Source organism: Pituophis catenifer, unplaced genomic scaffold, assembly GCF_029215685.1.
Source record: "Pituophis catenifer annectens isolate HBS135680 unplaced genomic scaffold, rPitCat1.0.hap2 SCAF_4, whole genome shotgun sequence".
Taxonomy (NCBI): Eukaryota; Metazoa; Chordata; class Lepidosauria; order Squamata; family Colubridae; genus Pituophis; species Pituophis catenifer.
In genome coordinates this window covers 128,324,567-128,340,373 of record NW_027256884.1, presented here as the reverse complement: position 1 = coordinate 128,340,373, position 15,807 = coordinate 128,324,567, and the positions used below count along the sequence as shown (strand labels likewise).

General features: G+C 44.9%; 2 protein-coding genes across 2 annotated transcripts in view; one reads left to right on the top strand and one right to left on the bottom strand.

Annotated features, from left to right (window-relative positions):
* The window catches only part of WNT11 (Wnt family member 11), a 530,657-nt gene that overhangs the window by 326,846 nt on the left and 188,004 nt on the right, over positions 1–15,807 (top strand). The gene's annotated exons all lie outside the window — the stretch shown is intronic.
* Positions 12,219–15,807, bottom strand: part of EMSY (EMSY transcriptional repressor, BRCA2 interacting) — a 42,305-nt gene continuing 38,716 nt past the window's right edge. Inside the window, exon 21 of the mRNA XM_070942992.1 lies at positions 12,219–14,167. Coding sequence (XP_070799093.1) covers positions 13,976–14,167 — 192 coding nt within the window. The 3' untranslated portion in view covers positions 12,219–13,975. The remainder of the gene's footprint in view (positions 14,168–15,807) is intronic.

Sequence of the window (15,807 nt, the reverse complement as noted above, 5' to 3'; positions counted from 1 at the left end):
TCCAGAAGTTCTGATTTATGAAACCTTTGAAAGGCTGAATATAATACAGGTAGTCCTCGAATTATAAAGTTCAGATGCTTGGCAACTGACTCGTATTTATGACCGTCGCAGTGTCCCCAGGATCACACGATCTCCCTTTGCCACCTCCTGACAAGCAAAGTCAAGGGGAGCGAGCCAGAGTCACTTAGCCACCGTGTGACTAACTTAACAACTCCAGCGATTCATTTAACAACCGTGGCAAGAAAGATGGAAAAAAAACGGGGCACAACTCACCTGTCTCACTCAGCGACGGAAATTTCAGGCTCAATTGTGGTCGTGCATCGAGGACTACCTGTATTCCCCCACAAACTGCTCCACAGTTTCAGCAGATTTTATTTTGAGGAAGAAAAACAAACCCTACCTTTTATTGTGCTTTTTCACCGTTTCATTTGCAAGCCGATTTATACAACCTACAGTAGTGGCCAAAATTGTGGAAACCTTTTGGGAAAAGTGTATTTTTGAGGTTTGATGGCTAATAACACTACTTTTTTTTGGAGTTTCAAGATAATCCTATTCCACTGCTGGAATGGCCTGGGAATAGCCCAGATCTTCACCCAATGGAAAATCTAGGGAGCCGACTAAAGAAACTGGTTAGTCAGAAGCGACCCAGCAATCAAACCCAGTTAATAGAAGCCATCATTCCATCTTGGTTTCCCATTAGAACAGCTGCAGAACTCAAAGACTTGGTTCACTCCATGGGAAGATGCTGTCAGGCCGTCATTCATGCTAAAGTTTACCCAACGAAGTATTAACTGACACGGTGATAATTTTTGTATATCTTGTTTTTTCTATGGTGATCATTTTTGTATATCTTGTTTTTTCTCTGTGTTTCCCTTTTCTTCTTTACACTGTAACTGCTATTCTAATAGCAAATCCTTCCTAAAAGTTATTGCATTACATTCTTGATTCAATTATCTTTCCATTGATATATAATTTGTATGGTAGTACTAAAAAAAAAAAGTAGTGTTATTAGCAGAGATGGGATTCAGCCGGTTTGGGTCAACCGGTAGCTCCGACGATCAGCTGAGAGGGAACCAGTTCGCTCTGACGATCAGCTGGGCCCGCCCACCCACTCCTACGCTATACTGACCTATATTTCCTTTGTTTGAAGCCCTGCTGATAGGCGTGGCAAAGCAGATTGCCACGCCTCCACTGTTTTACTCACCGGGGCTGCAGTAGAAGGTAAGTTTTAGAGCTGTTTTCAAACACATTGCGTGTGCGCGTAGCATGTGTTTGGCGTGTGCACGCTCAGCGAACCGGTTGTTACACCGGTGGAATCCCACCACTGGTTATTAGCTAGTTTTAGAAAATACACTTTCGACAATGTTGGCCACTAATGTATGTTTGTCTACATCTACTTCTGTCCTCCTATCGCAGCACCATTGAGAGTGTCCTGACATACGGCATTCTTGCATGGTATGGGAGCAGCTCTGTAGTAGACATAAAAGCTCTACAGAGAATCATTAAAACTGCCCAGAATATCATTGGACTCCAGCTACCAGCCCTGGACGACATCTTCGAATCTCGCTGTTTGAGAAAGTTGCATAACATTCTCTGAGACTCTTCCCATCCTGCTTGCAATCTTTTTGGACTGTTGCCTTCTGGCAGAAGATACAGAAGAATTAAAACTCGGACCACACGTCTTCTGAATAGTTTTTATCCCTGAGCTATCATTGCACTCAACAATGAACTAAAGGGAGCTGTTGGACAGCATTACTTGGTCTGTTGTGTGGATGTTTGGGTGGTTTAGGGGGGGGAATTGTGGTGGGTGGGGGTGTGTTTGGGGATTGTTATGTGTGTTCGACCTGGTCTTTGGGTGTTAAGTGAATTTCGTTGTACGAGTATACTGTGTATACACATACAACAGGGGTGGGTTCTAAATTTTTTTACTACCAGTTCTGTGGGCGTGGCTTATTTTGTGGGCGTAGCTTGGGTGGGTAATGTGACTGGGTGGGCGTGGCCAACTTTTTTTTTTTTTTTTACTTTTAAAAGCATTTTTTTCTACAACCTTAAGAGTTTGCAGAAAAAAATGCTTTTAGAAGCCTCTGACGATCAGGCAAATCTGCTGGGATCGCCAGAGGCTTTTAAAGGGATTTTTTTCCCCTACAACCTCTTCGGCTGAAGAAGTTGCAGAAAAAAAAATGCTTTTAGAAGCCTCTGACGATCTGGGATCGCCAGAGGCTTTTAAAGGGATTATTTTTTTTCCTACAATGACAATAAAGTTATTATTATTATTTGGGCCTGTGGCATCTTTCGTGGCTTGTTTGCAAAACATTTCACATCTGGGCGTCTTTTCCAGGGGGCCCTTAAGTTTGGAAACATATGACTTAGATCCTCTTTCTTAAAAAAAGAAAAGAAAAGAAATCAAAATAAAAAGGAAAAGCACAACGCTGCATCTGGGGGTGGGAGAGGGGGAAAAAACACAGACTTTTTGATTTGAGATCATGAGTCTCCACTGATATTTGCACCAACGTCCCACGTGCTTCCATAAATTGGCGTTAAATACCGACGCTGATTTGAAGGGGGAGGATGAGCTTTTTGTGAACGGAAAGAGAGAGAAAAAAATATCACACGCCTGAAACAGGCCTGCTTTCAATTTATATCCAGTCTAAACAATCCCCAGAAAGGAATTGATTGTTATTCTAAGTTGACTTGGAAGAGATTTTAAAATGACAACCGGGGGGGGGGGGAGGGGGGTTAAGGGGATTGTTGCAAACCACTGATTAAAGAGGAGAACAGACCCAAACAAGAATGCTTCTCATTCAGATTGTGCAAAAGTTGTGTAAAGCTGGTTTTGCTGCAAAAGAAGTAGGGGTGGGAAAAAAAAAAAAAAAGGCTAAAATTCAGTTTCTGGTTCGTATCTCCAGGGAAAAGCGAAGAAATATTTTATAGTCTGGAACCCAAGGAAGGAATCAGTAATACAAAAAAAATGACAAAATATATTTATGGTCTCGTGAGACGTGCTTATTAACCTCTGATCCCTGCTCTCTGCCCCACTCCGATTAGCTGTGTAGCTATAGCCAGTTACAACAGTTCATTTAGTAAACGTTCGAAATTTGTTGTTGTTAGTTGTGAAGTCGTGTCTGACCCATCGCAACCCCATGGACCACGTTCCTCCAGGCCTTCCTGTCCTCTACCATCCTCTGGAGTCCATTGAAGCTCACGCCGACTGCTTCAGTGACTCCATCCAGCCACTTCATTCTCTGCCGTCCCCTTCTTCTTTTGCCCTCCATTGTTCCCAGCATTCGGCTCTTCTCCAGGGAGTCCTTCCTTCTCATCAGGTGGCCAAAGGATTTGAGTTTCCTCTTCAGGATCTGGCCTTCTAGAGACCAGTCAGGATTGATCTCCTCCAGGATCGATCGGTTGGATCGCCTTGCAGTCCAAGGGACTCGCAGGAGTCTTCTCCAGCACCAGAGTTCAAAGGCCTCCATTCTTTGGCCTTCTCAGCCTTCCTTATGGTCCAACTTTCACAGCCATACATTGCAACTGGGAAAACCATCGCCTTGACTATTCACACTTTTGTTGGCAGGGCGATGTCTCTGCTTTTTACTACGCTGTCTAGATTTGCCATAGTTTTCCTCCCCAGGAGCAAGCGCCTTTTCATTTCTTGGCTGCAGTCCCCATCTGCAGTGATCTTGGAGCCCAGGAAAATAAAATCTGTCACTACCGCCATTTCTTCCCCATCTATTTGCCGTTCGAAATTACGACACTGGAAAAAAGTGACTTAAGTCCAGTGGTGAAATCTTAAAATTTGTTACTACCGGTTCTGTGGGCGTGGCTTGGTGGGGGTGGGGATAATGTGACTGGGTGGGCGTGGCCAATTATTTATTTATTTATTTTACTTTTAAAACCATTTTTTCTACAACCTCTTCGGCGAAGAGGTTGTCAAAAAAAATGCTTTCAAAAGGCTCTGACAATCCCAGCTGAGTTGCAGAACCGGTAGTAACAAATTTTAGATTTTACCCCTGCTAAGTACTAACTGGTTAATCCAGCTAATGTCAGTTAACTGCATGCAATTTTGGTCGCCACAATGTAAAAAAGATGCTGAGGCTCTAGAAAGAGTGCAGAGAAGAGCAACCAAGAGGATTAGAGGACTGGAGGCTAAAACACATGAAGAACGGTTGCAGGAACTGGGTATGTCTAGTTTGATGAAAAGAAGGAGTAGGGGAGACATGATAGCAGTCTTCCAATATCTCAGGGGCTGCCCCAAAGAAGAGGGAGTCAAGCTATTCTCCAAAGGACCTGAGGGCAGGAGAAGAAGCAACGCATGGAAACTCATCAAGGAGAGAAGCAACCTAAAACTGAGGAGAAATTTCCTGACAGTGAGAACAATTAACCAGTGGAACAGCTTGCCACCAGAAGTTGTGAATGCTCCATCACTGGAGGTTTTGAAGAAGAGATTGGACAACCATTTGCCCCTGAAATGGTATAGGGCCGTGATGGTGAACCTATGGCATGCGTGCCACAGGTGGCGCGCGGAGCGGTATCTGTGGGCATGCAAGCGTTGCCCAAGCTCAGCTCCAGCGTGCATGTCTGCAACAGCCAGCTGATTTTTGGGCCTTCTGGGCCCACTGGAAGTCAGGAAACAGGGCGTTTCCAGCCTCCGGAGAGTCTCTAGGGGGATGAGGAAAGCCGTTTTCGGTCTCCCCAGGCTCCAAGAAAGGCTCTGGAGCCTGGGGAGGGTGAAAAATGGGCCTACCCGGCCCACCGTGCCAAAAGTGGGGGGAGCACGGGGGGGGACACATTGAATTATGAGTGTGGGCACACATACGCACGACACCCCCTCCACACAGCCCACGCTTTTGGCACGCGACGGCAAAGAGGTTAGCCATCACTGGTATAGTTTCCTGCTTGAGTAGCGGGTTGGACTAGTCCAGGAGTGGGCAATTGTGGCTCTTTTACAACCTGTGGACTTCAACTCCCAGAATTCCTGAGACAGCCAAGCTGTCTCAGGAATTCTGGGAGTTGAAGTCCACAGGTTGTAAAAGCTGTCTCAGGAATTCTGGGAGTTGAAGTCCACAGGTTATAAAAGCTGTCTCAGGAATTCTGGGAGTTGAAGTCCACAGGTTGTAAAAGCTGTCTCAGGAATTCTGGGAGTTGAAGTCCACAGGTTATAAAAGCTGTCTCAGGAATTCTGGGAGTTGAAGTCCACAGGTTGTAAAAGCTGTCTCAGGAATTCTGGGAGTTGAAGTCCACAGGTTGTAAAAGCTGTCTCAGGAATTCTGGGAGTTGAAGTCGATAGGTTGTAAAAGAGCCACAATTGCCCACCCCTGGACTAAAAGACCGCCAAACTCCCTTCCGACTCTGTTATTCTCTTCTGTTCTCCAAAGCAACAGAGAGCAGGCCAAGAAGCAACGGATGGAAACTCATCAAGGAGAGAAGCAACCTAAAACTGAGGAGAAATTTCCTGACAGCGAGAACAATTAATCTGTGGAACAACTTGCCACCAGAAGTTGTGGGTGCTCCATCACTGGAAGTTTTAAAAAACGACGTTGGACAACGGTTTATCTGAAATGGTGTAGGGCAAGGGTGGGCAACTGTGGCCCTTTTACAACCTGTGGACTTCAACTCCCAGAATTCCTGAGACAGCCAAGCTGGCTCAGTAATTCTGGGAGTTGAAGTCCACAGGTCATAAAGGGGCCATATTTGCCCACCCCTCGTATAGGGCAGTGATGGTTAATGTTTTTGGGGCCGAGTGCCCAAAGTGCATTGTGTGAATGCAAGCATATGCGCCCAAACCCCAAATGCAATGCGAGCGCCGCCCTGCACATGCGTCCCCCCCCCCCCGATGTCCCGTTTTGGCTTGCAGGTTGGTGCACGCTTTCCAGGCCCAAAACAAGTGGGGCCCCCACAACCCATTTTGGGCCTGCAAAGCTTCCTGCTCCAACATGGAAACCAAAATGGGGCACGGGGGCACCGCGTGAGGTCCCCCCGTGCCCCATTTTGGGCCTGGAAAGCCTCCTGCAGCAACCTGCACCTCCCTGTGGATGCGCCCCACCCCCCACGCATACCCATGTGTCCCCCGTATGCGCCCCACCCCCTGAGCGGCAGAGGCCCGGAGCTAGCCAGCGGGAGGTGCGCACGCATGCGTGGTGGCGCTGGGCTGGGGCGATGGCTGGCGGGCCCGCAGAGAGGTTGCAGAGGTTCGCCATCACGGGTATAGGGTTTCCTGCCTGAGCAGGGGGTTGGACTAGAAGACCTCCAAGGTCCCTTCCGACTCGTTTAGTCTATATATATATATTCTAATTCTATGTAAGTGTTTCCACCTATGTAATCAAGTTTCTTTTTATCTGCTTCTCCTTTGATGATCTGGTGCCTGGCTGGTCGTTCCCAATTCTTCATCGTGTAAGACTTCAGTCCCCTTTTAAATTATGCCTTAAAAAACATAAATGGGGGACAGCTGGAGTTCGGCTTTGTTCTTCTTCTGACGTTTCTCATTTTGAATGAATGGCTTGGGGGGAAAAAAACACAACTATCAATCAGGATAATCAAAAACACAGCAGCAGAAGGAGCAGCTTTGTGGGATCCATATTGCAGCGTAAGCTGGGTGTCTGATTTAAGAGCGAGAAAGAGAATAGAATAGAATACAGAATGAATAGAATAAGGAATAGAATAGAATTAGAAATCAAAATAGAATACAGAATGAATAGAATAGAAGAAGGAATAGAATTAGAAATCAAAATAGAATAGAATACAGAATGAATAGAATACAAATGAATAAATACAGAATGAATAGAATTGAATACAGAATGAATAGAATAGAATACAGAACGAATAGAATACAGAATGAATAGAATAAGGAATAGAATTAGAAATCAAAATAGAATAGAATACAGAATGAATAGAATAGAATACAGAATGAATAGAATACAGAACAAATAGAATAAGGAATAGAATTAGAAATCAAAATAGAATTGAATACAGAATGAACAGAATAGAATACAGAACGAATAGAATAGAATACAGAATGAATAGAATAAGGAATAGAATTAGAAATCAAAATAGAATAGAATACAGAATGAATAGAATACAGAACGAATAGAATAGAATACAGAATGAATAGAATAAGGAATAGAATTAGAAATCAAAATAGAATAGAATACAGAATGAACAGAATAGAACACAGAACGAATAGAACAGAATACAGAATGAATAGAATAAGGAATAGAATAGAATTAGAAATCAAAATAGGATAGAATACAGAATGAATAGAATACAGAACGAATAGAATACAGAACGAATAGAATAAGGAATAGAATTAGAAATCAAAATAGAATAGAATACAGAATGAATAGAACACAGAACGAATAGAATAGAATACAGAATGAATAGAATAAGGAATAGAATAGAATTAGAAATCAAAACAGAATAGAATACAGAATTAATACAGAATGAATAGAATTGAATACAGAATGAATAGAATAGAATACAGAACGAACAGAATAGAATACAGAATGAATAGAATAAGGAATAGAATAGAATTAGAAATCAAAATAGAATTGAATACAGAATTAATAGAATATAATACGGAATAGAATAGAATTGAATTAGAAATGAAAATAGAATAGAATACAGAATGAATAGTATAGAATACAGAATGAATAGAATAGAATAGAATACATAGGAATATAGAATGGAATGGAATGAAATAGAATAAAATAACAGCCTCCAGAAGTTGTGTGTGCTCCAACACTGGAGGTCTTTAAGAAGAGATTGGACAGCTATTTGTCTGAAATGCTATAGGGTCTCCTGCTTGAGCAGGATTGGAAGGGGGGGGGCTTGCGATGGCTCAGCGGTTAAAATGCTGAGCTTGTCAGCTGGAAAGCTGACCGTTGAGGTTCGAGTCCCGAGCGCTCATTGATGGGGTGAGCAACCATCCCTTGCTCCAGCTCCTGCCCACCTTGCAGTTCAAAAGTAAAAGGAGGTGAGATGGGTCAGTGGTTAAAGACCCTGATTTTGCTAGCTGTAAAGCTGACAGTCAAGGTTCGAGACCCGAGCACAACGCAACAAGCGAGTTCCCCTTCTTTGCTCCAGCTCCTGCCCACCTAGCAGTTCGAAAGCATGCAAATGCAAGTAGATCAATAGGTACCACTTCGGTGGGAAGGTCAGAGTGTTCCGTGCATCTTTGGCGTATAATCATGCTGGCCACTTGACCACGGAAACTGTCTTCGGACAACGCTGACTCTCGGCCAAGAAACGGAGATGAGCACCATGCCCTAAAGTCGGACCCAACTGGAAAGGACATCTTTTCCTTTTTATCGTGCTTGAGCAGGGGGTTAGACTGGAAGACCTCCAAAGTCCCTTTCCACCCTAGGATTATATGGTCTATGTTCTTTCTGGACAGCTGATCCACTGTGACCATCTGTTGTGGCTCCGTTACCTGAGCCTGTGTCATCGGCAGGAGAGGACTCCGAGAGTGAAGGAGAGGAGTTGGCAAGGCCTCCCTCTCCAGGACCCTCCTCTCTGGCAATGCCTTCGGTGTCCGCCGAAGGTCAAGAGATAGGCACAGGGCCAAGCACGTCCACGCAGCCACAGGTGGACAGTAATGAGGGAGATGAGTCTTGGCTGGATCCTCGGCAGCGTCGCAGAGATAAGCGCGCGCAACAGAAGAAGAGGCGTGCCCGAGATTAGGCTGAGTCACTGGACCACACCCCACAGGGTATAAAAGGGGGTGAGGTGGCCATTCAGACTCTGTGACGGACAAAACTAACTACTATCGAGTCACATTGCATCTTTGGAAACAACATTATCTGCCTTGGATTTAATTACGGACTGGACTTGACAATTCTTGAACTGTGTGTATTTTGTTTATGAGTCAAGTCTTGGCAAGCAGCTACTGGGTTGCTGCCAATCCTCTTATACCGAAAGAATTGGTTGTCTGCCAGGTTATTTAACCCCCGGCTGTCTGTTTGTGTGCGTGTATGGGACGGGGACAGAACACCATCTGGCTGAAGAAAAAGTCCTACATTTCGGGGGGTGGGGAGGGTGGGGGGGAATCCTTTTGGACACAATCGGAAAACTACAGATGTGCGAGCGTTTTCTTCCCAGCTTTCTTGACTTAAGCGTGAAGTTACTGAACTACTAATCTGTGCTTGTGCCAGAGTTTGTGCTTCGGCTTAAAACCAAATCAGCTTCTAGACAGAAGACATGTTTTGCAGAACCCAGCCAGCTGTTGGGCCCCCGTTTTTGTTTTTTTGCATTTTATAAATACGTTGTTTTACAGTCGACAGCTGCTGTCCGTGACCAGACAATCTGCTCGCCCCATCTGTATTCTACGTCAGGGTCTCCAACCTTGGCAACTTTAAGACTTGTGGACTTCAACTCCCAGAGTTCCTCAGGCGGCGAAACTTCGCTGGCTGAGGAATTCTGGGAGTTGAAGTCCACAAGTCTTAAAGTTGCCAAGGTTGGAGATCCCTGTTCTACGCCTCAAAACGAAGAGCATATGACAGCCGTGGCCAGGGGGGCTTTTTATCAGGTCTGCCTGATTCGCCAGTTGCGTCCCTTTCTGGATTGGGACTCCTTACGCATAGTCACTCAGGCACTCGTCACTTCCCGCCTGGACTACTGCAATGCTCTCTACATGGGGCTCCCCTTGAGGAGCACCCGGAGGCTGCAACTGGTGCAGAATGCGGCTGCGCGGGGGATTATGGGAGCGAGGGGGCGCTCCCATGTGACACCTCTCCTGGGTGAGCTGCATTGGCTTCCGGTGGTCTTCCGGGTGCACTTCAAGGTGTTGGTTACCACCTTTAAAGCGCTCCATGGCATAGGAGCTGGGTATTTGCGGGACCGCCTTCTGCCGCCGATAGCCTCCCACCGACCAGTACGCTCCCACAGAGAGGGACTCCTCAGGGTGCCGTCAGCCAGGCAATGTCGGCTGGCGACCCCCAGGGGGAGGGCCTTCTCTGTGGCAGCTCCTGCCCTCTGGAACGATTTGCCCCCGGAGATACGAAGGATATCGGATCTCCGGGTCTTTCGCCGTGCCCTGAAAACTTTTCTTTTCCATCAAGCAGGGCTGGCATGAAACCCCCCCCCCCCCCACTTTTTAAGCTTTTTAAATTGTCAATGGGTTTTAGTTTGAATGTTTTAAATTTGGGCCAAAGTATGTAATTCTTTTAATAATTTTAAATTTTGTATTGGTATGTGTTTTAGTTCTGGCTGTTCACTGCCCTGAGTCCACTAGGAGAAGGGCGGTATAGAAAGAAAGAAAGAAAGAAAGGAAGGAAGGAAGGAAGGAAGGAAGGAAGGAAGGAAAGGAAGGAAAGAAAGGAAAGAAAGAAAGAAAGAAAGAAAGAAAGAAAGAAAGAAAGAAAGAAAGAAAGAAAGAAAGGAAGGAAGGAAGGAAGGAAGGAAGGAAGGAAGGAAGGAAGGAAGGAAGGAAGAAAGAAAGAAAGAAAGAAAGAAAGAAAGAAAGAAAGAAAGAAAGAAAGAAAGAAAGAAAGAAAGAAAGAAAGAAAGAAAGAAAACAACGTCAGCTTTTGTAAGACTGGATGACAGGCAGTCCTTGAGTTACAACAGTTTGTTTCGTGGTCATTCAAAGTTAGAGAGAGACCTTGCTCTGGTAGACACTCCGTAGCAATGGACTTCTGCAGAGCAGGCCCTAAAGTTCCTTCCAATACTGGACTATACAGCAGTGGCCAAAATTGTGGAAACCTTTTGGGAAAAGTGCATTTTTGAGGTTTGATGGCTAATCACATCACTTTTTTGGGGGGGGAGTTTCAAGATAATCCTATTCCACTGCTGGAATGGCCTGGGAATAGCCCAGACCTTCTTAACCCAACTGAAAATCTATGGAGTCGACTAAAAGAAACTGGTTAGTCAGAAGCGACCCAGCAATAAAACCCAGTTAATCGAAGCCATCATTCCATTTTGGTTTCACATGAGAACTCAAAGACTTGGTTCACTCCATGGGAAGATATTGTAAGGATGTCATTCATGCTAAAGGTTACCCAACGAAGCATTAACTGACGTGCTGATACTTTTTGTATATCTCGCTTTTTCTATGGTGATCATTTTTGTAGATCTCGTTTTTTCTATGTGTTTCCCTTTTCTTCTTTATACTGTCACTGCTATTCTAACAGCAAATCCTTCATCAAAGTGATTGCATGACATTCTTTGATTAAATTATCTTTCCATGGACATATAATTTTATGGTACAACTCCAAAAAAAAAAAAAAAAAAAGTGGTGCTATTAGCTAGTTTTAGAAAATGCACTTTTTCCAAAAGGTTTCCACAATTTTGGCCGTGACTATAGGTAGTCCCTGACTTACAGCAGTTCGTTGAGTGACCGTTCGAAGTTATAACGGCACTGAAAAAAAGTGATTTATGACCGTTTTCCACCCTTGCAACCATTGCAGCATCCCCCGCGGTCACGTGATCGAAATTCAGATGCTCGGCAACGGACTCGTATTTATGACCGTTGCTGCAGCATCCCGGGGTCACGCAATCCCCTTTTGCGACCTTCCGACAAGCCAGATTCCGCTTTAGCGACCGTCTTGCTAACCGAACCACGGCGGCGATTCACTTTAAACAACCAGGGCAAGAAAAGTCGCAAAACGGGGGCAAAATTCACTTAACGACTGTCCCGTTTAGTAACCAAAACTCTGGGCTCCAATTGTGGCCGTTAAAAGTTGAGCACTATATCAATTTTCTTCAATAAATAAATAAACCTGGTCCTTTGCCATGAATGCCTTTCATGGCCTTGAATTGGTAAAGGTAAAGGTTCCCCTCACACATAGGTGCTAGTCGTTCCCGACTCTAGGGGGCGGTGCTCATCTCCGTTTCAAAGCCGAAGAGCCAGCGCTGTCCGAAGACGTCTCCGTGGTCATGTGGCCGGCATGACTAAACACCAAAGGCGCACGGAACACTGTTCCCTTCCCACCAAAGGTGGTCCCTATGTTTCTACTTGCATTTTTTACCTGCTTTCGAACTGCTAGGTTGGCAGAAGCTGGGACAAGTCACGGGAGTTCACCCCGTTATGTGGCACGAGGGATTCGAACCGCTGAACTGCCGACCTTTCGATCGACAAGCTCAGCGTCTTAGCCACTTTAAAAGAAATCACTTGAAAAGAAAGGGAACAAAAGAATATTGTGCAAAGTTTTATATCAGAATTCATATCCGAGCGACGGGTGGCGAAGCCCATCTGAGGGCGCCCTCTGCAGCAAGAACCGAGACATGACACTTCAAACACAATCTTTTTTTTTTTTTGAGTTTCAAACTTCAGCCCAGTGGCGAATTCTGTCTACTGGTGGTTTAATTATACAAAACACTAAAATCACAATATAAAAATATTGACACAAAATCGTATTAGAGCTGTCGAGGAGCGCCTACTTAAAGTAGTACTTCAGCACCGAAAAAAAAAAATCAAACAAACAAAACGAACAAAAAAAAAACCCCAAACGGAATGGGAAAAAAAAAAAAAAGATCAGAACGAGAACCGAACCGAAAAAAAACAAACAGCAGTTTAGCGGAAGGGCCGGTATATACAAGATAACTTCCAAAAATCGTAAAATGCTTATTTATAATGAAATCTATACAAAAGCGATAAAAACTTCCTATGTACAGTTTTTGTGTGGATACGCACACACATTCTCTCGCTCTCCCTCTCACATAAACACACATTCACACACACACCTGTATAAAAGCGGTGTCTTCATTATTTAAGATTTGTTTTTGTTTTGTTTTTTTCCTTGTTTTCTTTTTAATCTGGACTTCTGAGTCACGGTAAAACGCCCAATGTTATTTCCTGTGCAAACTAAAACTATTCGTTCGAAGAAAAAGGATCCCTTTAAATACAGTCCAAACAAAATTATTAAAAAGGCCAAAATGTACATTTTTTAAAGTCCCCCGCATCAATCGTATGAAAAATTGTGTGGTTGTTTTTCTTTTTTCTTTTCTTTTTTTTTAAAAAATGCCTTTAAAGGATAGACGAGTCCGAATCTTTACGCTCTCACCCGAATTCTAATCTCCGACGTCCGATGTCCTCCAACGTTAGATCAATTCTCGTTTCACAGCTTAAATATGAAAAGGTATTGAACAGGTCCTGGCTCTGTTACACAGACCAGGAATGGGAAATTGAAATATTCTAGATAAATAAAAAGCAGGTTTAATACGGGGCTTTGTGAAAAGTTTCCTCTGTGGTTCATAAAAAGAGTTAAAAAAAAAAAAAACCTGTGAAAATGAAGGGAAGAGAAGCATCGAGTGTGGCATCCAAAATTTGAGATTTTGGGGACCGTGTGTTTTGTTTTAAAGGCTAATATTTTGAAATCGATTTCCGTTTTATTTTGAAGGATGATATTTTGAAATCGACTTCCGTTTTCTTTTAAAGGATAATATTTTGAGATTTACTTCGAAACAAAAAAAAAAGAGAAGCAGCATCTTTCTCTGCTTCTCCCTCCCTGCATGTCTCGACGCTCCCTGCGATCGGTTTTAAGAGAAACAAGCTAGACCTTTAAAACAAAATAACCTCTTATTTGTTCACCGGCAAACTCCGGTTTGTGGCTTCGGGAGAGAATAAAAGGTTAGTTTGGTGGCTGTTCTTGTTTTTTTTTTAAAAAAAACGCCACAATATTTCAATAGAAAATCCAGAATGTCGTAGCAAACGAAACTTCAATATACCATAATGGGAAAAAATAATAATAATAATATAATAATAAAAAAATCACTGTGTGTCCTTTTTGCTTTCTTGCCTTCAATGAAAATACATTCTACTGTCGTCGGGTTGCCCCAGACCGGACGTGAGGCCTCGCTCGCCCCAAACCGTTTTGTAAAATCCTGGTCTTGCCAATACTGTCACCGGGAACAAGGCTGGATGTCAGCGTGTTTGAAGACCTCGGATAGACAAAAGTGCTTCTTACAACATAAGAGCTTTCCGGGATACCAACAGCCAGACAAGGCCTTTGGCGGTAGCCTTAAAGTGCATCGCAGCCTCCGAAACGCGCTAGGTCTGTTCCGAACACTGCATCGGGCTGGGCTCCGTCCCGTCTTCGTTGCTGCTGTCCATGTCCTGTTCCATGACGGTGTCTTCCTCGTCAAGACGTTGACTGGTGAAGTTGTTCATCTCCAGAAGACCGCTAGGCTCGACCACCACGTTGGAAGTGGAATGGCAGGCCACCGAATACTGCGGGATTGTCTGGAAAGAGGGACGAAAATACGTTAGGAAGCCTTGGGGCAAAAGAACACTCTAGAACCGTGATGGCGAACCTATGGCACGCGTGCCACAGGTGGCATGTGGAGCCATATTAGTGGGCACACCAGCTCAGCTCTGGGGTGCATGCGCGCGCCGGCCAGCTGATTTTCGGGCCTTCTGGGCCCACCAGAAGTAGAGAAACAGGCTGTTTCCTGCCTCTGGAGGGCCTGGGGGTGGTGGGGAAGGCCCGTTTTTCTTTCTTACCTGGCTCCAGATCCTCTCTGTGTATCTGGGAATGGCGAAAACAGCCATTCCCACTCCCTTGGAGGCCCTACGGAGGCTGAAAGGGCCCATTTCCCCACTCCCGGTGGGACAGGAAGTGACATTTTTTCCTGTCCCCAGCCTCCAGAGACTCCTAGAGAGGCTCCTACAGACTCCTAGAGAGGTTCTGGAGGCTGGGGACAGCAAAAAATGTCACTTCCTGTCCCACCGGGAGTTGGGAAATGGGCCCTTTCAGCCTCCGTAGGGCCTCCAAGGGAGTGGGTAAGGCTGTTTTCGCCGTTCCCAGATACACAGAGAGGATCTGGAACCAGGTAAGAAAGAAAAACGGGCCTACCAGGCCATCATGTGCCACGAGCGGGGGGGGGAGGGGGTTGCACACACATGCGCGTGGGCACGTGCGCGCGCGACCCTCCCCCGCCCCCCCTCTCCTGGCACGCGATGGCAAAAAGGTTAGCCATCACTGCTCTAGAATAAGGGATCTGGCGGCAAAACTGTACAATGAAGCCTCCTGCACCAACCTGTAAGCCAAAACGGGACATAGGGGGTGGGGCACATGCACGGGGTCGCTCACATTGCATTTTGGGGGTTCGTGCATGCGTGCATGCGCTTTGGGCACTCGGCACCAAAAAGGTTAACCATCACTGGTCTAGTGGTTAAGGCATTGGGCTAGAAAGCAAGAGACCATCGGTTCTACTCCTATCATAACCATGAAGGTCAGCTGTGTGACTCTGGGCCAATCACCAGGGTGGGTTCTAATCCCACCTGCTGGGTGACCTTGGCCCAATCACGAGGAGACGGCAAGTTATAGCCCTCCTTAGCCACAAAAGCCAGCTGGGTGACTTTGGATAAGTCCGTCTCTCTCTCAGCCCAACCTGCCACACAGAGTTGGGAAAAAACTGGAGGAGGGAAGAATGTTGGCTACGTTCATTACCTTGAGGTATTTGTAAAAACAATACAGGCGGGATATACATCAAATAAATTCAAATTAAAAATAAAAATAAAAAAATAGAATAAAATAAATAAAGTAATAAAATAAACTATAAAATAAATAAAGTAATAAAATACCCTGTTTCCCCGAAAATAAGACCTGACGGAAAAATAAGTCTTAGCATGATTTTTCAGGATGCTCGTAATATAAGCCCCACCCTCAAAATAAGCCCGTTAAGACTGACAGCCAGATGGATGCATTTAGTACCGTATTTTCCCCAAAATAAGACCTAACCAGAAAATAAGCCCTAATGCGTCTTTTGGAGCAAAAATTAATATAAGACCCGGTCTTATTTTGTGTTGTGACTCCGACCCCCGAGCCCGTCTTATCGGAGGGAGAAGACTCCGAAAGTGAAGGAGAGGAGTTGGCAAGG